The sequence below is a fragment of the Scylla paramamosain genome, chromosome 36, assembly GCF_035594125.1.
Source record: "Scylla paramamosain isolate STU-SP2022 chromosome 36, ASM3559412v1, whole genome shotgun sequence".
NCBI lineage: Eukaryota > Metazoa > Arthropoda > Malacostraca > Decapoda > Portunidae > Scylla > Scylla paramamosain.
In genome coordinates, this window is record NC_087186.1 from 1,546,616 (window position 1) to 1,555,515 (window position 8,900).

At 38.7% G+C, this 8,900-nt stretch overlaps 1 protein-coding gene across 5 annotated transcripts; it reads left to right on the plus strand.

Moving 5' to 3' along the window:
* Positions 1 to 217: 217 nt before the first annotated feature.
* On the plus strand, positions 218 to 7,690 carry LOC135090819 (uncharacterized). 5 transcript variants are annotated; one of them, XR_010262131.1, is made up of 3 exons: positions 218 to 7,034; positions 7,229 to 7,346; positions 7,660 to 7,690. XR_010262131.1 is itself a non-coding variant. In XM_063987895.1 (3 exons), exon 3 carries the CDS (start codon positions 1,302 to 1,304, stop codon positions 6,621 to 6,623), a length of 5,322 nt encoding a protein of 1,773 aa, XP_063843965.1. In that variant the 5' UTR covers positions 218 to 594; positions 789 to 906; positions 1,220 to 1,301; the 3' UTR covers positions 6,624 to 7,690. The 5 variants fall into 5 exon arrangements, 2 of the variants coding, with proteins under 2 accessions (XP_063843965.1, XP_063843964.1); XM_063987895.1 differs by having other exon boundaries at positions 218 to 594; positions 789 to 906; positions 1,220 to 7,690; XR_010262130.1 differs by having other exon boundaries at positions 218 to 7,346.
* The last annotated feature ends 1,210 nt before the right edge of the window (positions 7,691 to 8,900 follow it).

Sequence of the window (8,900 nt, forward strand, 5' to 3'; positions counted from 1 at the left end):
TTTCATACTAACTGCTCTTTTGATCTTGCTAACTGCATGCCTCCCCTCCTTGTGTCTTGTGCAGCCTCACTGCACAAGACTTTCTTCTTTCTCTCACCTCTATTCTGTCCACCTTTCTAATGCAAGAGTTAACCAGTATTCTCAATCATTCATCCCTTTCTCTGGCAAACTCCAGAACTCCCTGCCTGCTTCTGTATTTACACCTCCCTATTGTAACATGATTATGCGCATGTTAAGTTAAGTTTATTTTACGTTCGTGCTACCCGTCAGTGGTATGGTTCCAATATTATTTGTTTTATTTCTCTTAATATACTTCTTATTGTATGCTGAACGAGTTTACACCAACTATGTATGTATTTGTCCGTAAATTGTGTATTTGATATTTGATGTGATAAAAATACTGTATAAGTAGACTACAATGGATTTGTTAAAGAGTATAGTTTATGCGGAGTGGCACACGGTTGTTGTGGAGGCCCGCGCGGCCTGATATAGACACTGACAGACAGGAGAGTGAGACAAGTGGAGACGGTTTGCTAGCTACGGGTCTCCCTCGTAGGACTCGGGAATAAGGTCGCCCCTCCTGTTCTATAGACTGTAAGTGTTATAACCTTTACATGATTATTGTTCAGGGTTATCTTCATAGTAGTTACAATTTGCTTCATGTGCTCAACATTATTTCTGTACCACTTGTTATCAATCCTGGGTTATTAGTGCCTATGATTGTGTTTATTAAATTATACTAATCATATGATCAGGGAATGAGATATTGACATGTCTGTGGTTTGTAGGGTTATGAAAGTGAGACGTCAGTGGATTACCTATCAATTATCAAAGCACCAGTGACGTATCCGGCTGTTGGGGATTCCACGCCATAGTATTTTCAACACAACTGACGCTGGCAATGTTGTGAGTGTTATGGTTATTGTGTATTTGTGTGATTTTTGTCATGCTATGATTTACAGTGATATGTATGAGGATTTTCTGAGCTTTATAATGATGTGAGTCACACAGGGTATTTATCCATTGTTTGGGAGGTTTATCATATTGTGAACTGCAGAGATATTTTTGTGATTTCTGTACTTATTATACTATGAGGTACATGGGAACTATTCAAGGTCTGATCATGTTATGTAGTGATTATTTTTGTATTTTTAGTGTTTCTACGCTCATATGATTTTACCATGATTTGGTATCGGGCTGATTTATCCTGGACCCACAGGTTGGAACGCTACAATAAATGTTGCAACACATTGCTCGCCTGTGGATTGCCCTAACGCTACATTCCAACAACACCCACAACCATGCCCAAGACGGAGGACCTTGAGCGCCGACGGAGACTACGAGGGACAGCCCGTGGAAAGCTAACTAGGAAGTGTAACCTACTCTCTGAGCAAGTGAAGCAGGGTAAGCCATCTAGCATTATTGAGGATTATTATGAGGAAGTAAAGGACGCTTTTCGGGAACTCGAGAGACGACACGAGGATGTGATGGACGCATTATGTGAGAGTGATCAAGAGGAGGAGGACTTTAATGGAAAACTTAAGAATGAAGAACAGTATATAGTTCAGGCAGAATTGTTGAAGACAGGTGCTTGTGAGACTTTATTACAGCTATGTAAAAAGGAAAAGGAGACAGCCTTAACAGATAGTGCAACTAAGGTTAAGGTGAAGCCAATAGAACCTCCTAAATTTGAAGGTGACATACGCCAATACCAGACATTTCGCAGCAACTATGATAAAATAATGACTGTCAATTATGGGGAAAATGCCTTTGCCTTAAAACAGTGCTTATCAGGTGAAGCGCTAAGTGTAGTACATGGAGTAGATGATGATTACAAGGAAATGTTCCGTCGTCTTGACCAAAGGTATGCTGATCCAGTTAGATTGACAGATACTGTTATCAACCAACTGCAAGAATTAAAGCCAATTGCTGAAGGCAATACTGGTAAATTTGTAGAAACCGTGGAAGTCATAGAAAAGTGCTGGACTGACATGAGTAAAAATAATTTAGAAGTACAGATGTCCACTGTAATTGTGATAAGCTTAATTGAGAAAATACTTCCACCCCAACAAAAAAGAGAGTGGACTAAGATCTACCAAAATCTGTCAAATAAAGTAAATGCTTTTCCTGAGTTGTTAAAGTATTTGAAGGAAGAAAAGAATGTCCTTGATTATATAGACAAAGATGTTCGTAAGAGGTCACATAATTCCAAGGCTACTGTTCATAGTGTAGAGGTAAAAGAGGATGACAGTCAAATTATGAGAACATTGCAAAAGTTGCAACTTCAACAAGCAGAACATCAGGCTAACATGGAAAGTATAATGCAGAAGTTCACTCAAACACTATCTAGTGGGGGTTCACAGGTTGGACGTCATAGACAAAACTACGGAAACCCCAACTTTTGTTGGTATCACAATTCTGATTCGCACACTATCAGTCGCTGTAACACATTTCATAATTTGGAACCCTCAAACAAGATGGAGGTTTTACGGAAGAACCATGTTTGTTTTCACTGTTTGGCAATGGGACACAGTTCTAAGGATTGTCAGGAAAAACGCAGTTGCTACATGAAGTTAGGAAATGGTAATGTTTGTGGTAAGCCACATCATCCGAGACTTCACTATTTGCTTTATCAAAATGATATTAATATTCACACCAACAAGTCAGATGGTTGTACTTTGCTGATGATTGGTCAAGTTAACTGTAAAGATGACTCATTAGTAACTCTTTTTGATCCCGGCAGTACAAGTAGCTTGGTGACTCATCGCAAAGCACGGGACTTAGGATTATGTGGCACACCATATAACATCACTATGACAACAGTTGGAAATGTAAGTGATACTGTATTCACTAAAATGTATAAAATGCCTCTTGTAGATGAGACAGGTAAACAATATTTAATACAATGTGTAGGAATGGATGAAATCACTTCAGAAGTTAATCCAGTCCCTATGGACATAATTCTTTCTCAGTTAGGAGTTTCTCAGTCAATGCATATTTTCCGTCCTCATGGGAGAGTTGATCTTTTGATTGGTGCTGACAGTTGTGACATCATTCCTACAACTGTTAAAACTGTAGGGAAATTGCAACTCATGAAAGGTCCCTTCGGCTATTGTGTCAGAGGATCGCACCCAGAACTCAAAAATGAATATACAGAGCACTATGTGGCTCAAGTAAACCACATGTCCTTAACATCTAACACTTTTGAAATTCAAGGGGAGATCTGTAGAACTTTTAAGGAGGATATAGATAATTTGTTTGCAATGGATCACCTAGGCACAAATTGTAGACCCAAATGTACCAATTGCATTAACTGTAAAGACTGCAATAGAGAGACGCACATAACTGTAAAGGAAGAAGAAGAAATGAAATTGATTCTCAGTGGACTTGAATATCAGGAGAAAGAGAAGACCTGGACTGTACATTACCCTTGGATTAAAGATCCACATCATTTGCCGAATAATTTTGGGGTAGCACTAATGAAACTTAAAGGTACGGAAAAGCGACTGAAGAAGTTGGGCAGTAGGTCAACAGAAAATTACAAGGTACAAATTGATGACATGTTAAAGAGAGGTGTTGCTAGAAAACTAAATAGGGAGGAGTTAAATTGGTACAAAGGTCCAGTGCACTATTTGTCTCATCATGAGGTGTTGAAACAAAGTTCAGCTTCCACCCCTACTCGCATTGTATTTAATGCTTCTGCCTCATATAATGGTCATGTGCTGAATAATTATTGGGCTAAGGGTCCCAATGTAATGAACAGTCTTTTTGGTCTTTTACTTAGATTCAGAGAAGGTTCCATAGCATTTGTTGGAGATATAGCCAAGATGTTTAATAGCATCAGGTTATCTGAATTTGACAGTCACGTACACAGGTTTCTTTGGCGAGACTTTGAGGATCGGGCCCCAGACCACTATGCCCTCACAGCAGTTCCCTTTGGAGACATTTGTAGTCCGGCTATTGCTATACTTGCTATGAGACAAACAGCTGAGAAATGCAAGGAGGAATTCCCTGAAGCAGCCAACGTAATTGTGCAAGATAGTTACATGGATGATATCATACATAGCATGAATGATACAGAGAAGGCTAGTCAGATCATAAAGGATGTTGAGCTTATTCTGAACCGTGGAAACTTTCACATGAAGGAGTGGATCATAAGTGGGAAGACCCAAGTTGGAAATGATGTGGACTTGTCAGGTATACCAGGAGAAAAGGTTCTGGGATTAGTATGGAACCCTGTAGAAGATGAAATAAGTTTCAAGATGAAAATGAAAAGTACGTGTAAACAGACTTGCAGTGTTGAAGTTAAGAGTAATTCCGATGAACCACAAAATCCACTAACTAAAAGAAAGGCTCTTAGTTACATATCAACAATATTTGATCCCATGGGGTTTGTTACACCAGTGACTTTACGTGGTAAACTGTTGATGAGACAAATCATTGAGTACATTGATGAGAATGGACGGAAATTAGACTGGGATGATCCTTTACCTGAGGAATTTATAGGGAAATGGTACAAATTCTGTCATGATATGCATGAATTGGGAACTATTAAATTGCCTAGATGCATTTGTAATGCTGAATTAGTTGAACCAACCCTGATACTGTTTAATGATGCGAGCACCCTAGCATATTCTGCGTGTGCTTATGCACGTTGGCGTGTTGGGAAAGATAAGTATCAATCAAAGCTACTTGCAGCCAAAAGCAGACTCGCACCAATTAAGACACAGACTATTCCCAGACTGGAGTTGTCCAGTGCAGTTCTTAGTGTTCGCCTCCGCAATACAATAATGAACGAAACTAACATCAGATTTGATCATGTTCACCACTTTACTGACTCTGAGATTGTGCTTTCACAAATAACAAAACACAATATTAAGGCTGGAACTTATGTTGCAAATAGAATTGTAGAAATAAAAGAAAGCTCCTTGAGTAATGAATGGCACTGGATCTCGACTGAAGTAAACATAGCTGACCTAATGACCCGTTCAAGTAAATTTGTTGATATGGGTCCAACGTCATGCTGGCAGTGTGGACCCACTTTCTTAGAATTACCATTTTCTCAATGGCCCATGAAGTCAATCTCTCCAACACCAGAGATAAAGTCCATCATTAACACAGCTGAAGTAAACAACTGGCATATTAATGACTGCAATATGTTTGACATAGACAGATTTAATTCATACCGCAAAATTATAGGAGTCACTGCAAGAGTTTTGAATGCCCTTCATGCGCGTTCTTTCAAGGGAATCCTGGCATCACCAACAGTAGATCAACTTAAACAAGCAGAAATATTATGGATCAAAAGAGCCCAGATTTCTTTAACAGACAACTGGGAAAAAAGGTTCAAGCGGTTAGGTCCATTTTGTAAGGATGGAATAATATATGTAGGATCAAGAATTGCTGCATGGCTGAAGAATAATTACAATAATGAAGCTTTCATTCTACTTCCCACTAAACATAGACTCACAGAGGTGTGCATTAAGGATATTCATGATAAAGACCATGGAGGGATTGAATCTACTCTATGTAAACTACAGGCTAAATTTTGGATTCCTCAAGCTAGAAAGTTAATCAAATCAGTTAAATCTCGCTGCGTGACATGCAGACGTTTAGAAAAACAAGTGATTGGACAAAGCATGGGACCAGTACCAGAAGAAAGGTTGAAACCTTCACCTCCCTTTTACCATTCTGCTCTTGATCTATTTGGCCCATTAATGATTAAGGATACAGTCAAAGGAAGATGTAAAAAAAAGGTGTATGGTGTTGTAGTAAATTGTCTCAGCACAAGAGCATCATATGTTGACTTAGTAGAAGGGTATGATACTGACAGTCTCATCACTACTCTTCGTAGGTTTACAGCCATCAGAGGCTTCCCTCACTCAATGTATTCCGACCATGGTTCACAACTCAAATTGGCAAGTAAAGAAGTTTGTTTCTTGACTCAAGACCAGGAAAAATTATCACAATTTAGCCGAGAAGGCGGTATGGAGTGGAAATTTACAAAATCTGCTGATGCTCCATGGGAGAATGGGTGCTCAGAAGCTATGGTAAAATTGGTGAAGAGAGTTATGACCAGAGTAATAGGTGACAGTACATTGACATTTGGTGAATTACAATCAGCAATGTTTGAGATTGCAAATATGTTGAACGAGAGACCAATAGGTATGAAAAATGGTTCAGACTGTACTAAGGGATCTTATCTTTGTCCAAATGATCTAATACTAGGGCGTGCAAGTGTACACACACCAGAAGGTGTATTTGACAGCAGTACAAACACAAGGACTCGCCAAAGGTTCATCAATGCAATTGTAAAATCCTTCTGGAAGAAATGGATGATGCATTATTTTTCAACATTAATTGTACAACAAAAATGGCATTGTGAGAAAAGAAATCTCCGAGTGGGAGATATTGTTTTGGTGCAGGATAGTAATAATTTGAAAGGGCATTGGAAACTTGCTGAAGTGTGTCAAGTTTTACCGAGTTCTGATGGTAAGGTTAGAGATGTACAAATTAGATACAAGTTACAAAGCGGAAATAGCATGTATAAGGGTCATCAAGATATAAAGGTTAACAGATCTGTCCACAAACTTGTGTTGATACTTCCGATCGAAGAACAATAATTTTAATTCTTTTTCTTGGGGTGGGGAGTGTAACATGATTATGCGCATGTTAAGTTAAGTTTATTTTACGTTCGTGCTACCCGTCAGTGGTATGGTTCCAATATTATTTGTTTTATTTCTCTTAATATACTTCTTATTGTATGCTGAACGAGTTTACACCAACTATGTATGTATTTGTCCGTAAATTGTGTATTTGATATTTGATGTGATAAAAATACTGTATAAGTAGACTACAATGGATTTGTTAAAGAGTATAGTTTATGCGGAGTGGCACACGGTTGTTGTGGAGGCCCGCGCGGCCTGATATAGACACTGACAGACAGGAGAGTGAGACAAGTGGAGACGGTTTGCTAGCTACGGGTCTCCCTCGTAGGACTCGGGAATAAGGTCGCCCCTCCTGTTCTATAGACTGTAAGTGTTATAACCTTTACATGATTATTGTTCAGGGTTATCTTCATAGTAGTTACAATTTGCTTCATGTGCTCAACATTATTTCTGTACCACTTGTTATCAATCCTGGGTTATTAGTGCCTATGATTGTGTTTATTAAATTATACTAATCATATGATCAGGGAATGAGATATTGACATGTCTGTGGTTTGTAGGGTTATGAAAGTGAGACGTCAGTGGATTACCTATCAATTATCAAAGCACCAGTGACGTATCCGGCTGTTGGGGATTCCACGCCATAGTATTTTCAACACAACTGACGCTGGCAATGTTGTGAGTGTTATGGTTATTGTGTATTTGTGTGATTTTTGTCATGCTATGATTTACAGTGATATGTATGAGGATTTTCTGAGCTTTATAATGATGTGAGTCACACAGGGTATTTATCCATTGTTTGGGAGGTTTATCATATTGTGAACTGCAGAGATATTTTTGTGATTTCTGTACTTATTATACTATGAGGTACATGGGAACTATTCAAGGTCTGATCATGTTATGTAGTGATTATTTTTGTATTTTTAGTGTTTCTACGCTCATATGATTTTACCATGATTTGGTATCGGGCTGATTTATCCTGGACCCACAGGTTGGAACGCTACAATAAATGTTGCAACACATTGCTCGCCTGTGGATTGCCCTAACGCTACACCTATGACTTGAATTCCTTCAAGAGAGAGGTTTCAAGACAATTATCCTTCAATTTTTGACTACCACTATGGACCCATTTCTAGGACTGGCATCTCAGTCCCTCCTACAAAAAAAGAGTTTCTTATTCAGGAAATATAACCAATTTCAGCTTCTGTTCTTTTACTATGAAAATATCATTCATCTGTATAAATTTTATGATGACCCTTATCAGTGGGTGGCATGTGCACACGCATGCAAGAGAGAGAGAGAGAGAGAGAGAGAGAGAGAGAGAGAGAGAGAGAGAGAGAGAGAGAGAGAGAGAGAGAGAGAGAGAGAGAGAGAGAGAGAGAGAGAGAGAGAGAGAGAGAGAGAGAGAGAGAGAGAGAATGTTTATTCAAGTAGCAGTGGTTATTCTTTGCATAGTAAAATCCAAGAAAAATCCTTAATTGCAAGGATTGCACATATATAAAAGATAAATAGATTTTGCAATAAAATATATAGCTCTTTATCAGAATAAGACAAAATGTGTGTGAGTGTGTGTGTGTGTGTGTGTGTGTGTGTTGTCACCTCACCTCATCAGCGAATCACAGAAAGTGTAGCCTATTTTATGGTAAGTCTCAGAAGTGGAGTTCCTGCTTTCATGGCAAGTTGTACCAGGTATAGTAGTAGTAGTAGTAGTAGTAGTAGTAGTAGTAGTAGTAGTAGTAGTAGTAGTAGTAGTAGTAGTAACAAAAGTAGTACCAGCAACAGCAGGAATCAGTGTAATTCATTTCTTAGTGTTAGAAAGAGAGCAACAGCAATAATATTAGAATACTCATCACCATAATTATTGCTATACACATTGTCATTGCAATCATACGTGTTTGTAACATAATTATCATAATTTTTATAGAATAATTTCTAATGTCATCAGGTCATAATTCCATGAGTCACAAACAACCTCATAGTCTGATTACTTGTCTGTGGGTAGGTAAAACAGAATGGCGACCTCAAATTAGTGTTACCTGGAGTCATGACTGTAGTAAAAAAGGTGCAGGAGTCACAAGGGACCATGTACACCCATATCTGACCCCTGCACTGAGTCCACATAGGAGGTGGCTCAGTGAAGCTAGTCCAGGTGTGGCAGCTTGGTGAAGGGGCTGGGAATTGTGGTTGTAACAATACATACAAATATTCTGTCACAGACACACACATGCATGG

Excerpts from the sequence above, each read along its gene's own strand:
- LOC135090819 (XM_063987894.1), top strand. The coding sequence starts at position 1,302 with ATGCCCAAGACGGAGGACCTTGAGCGCCGACGGAGACTACGAGGGACA.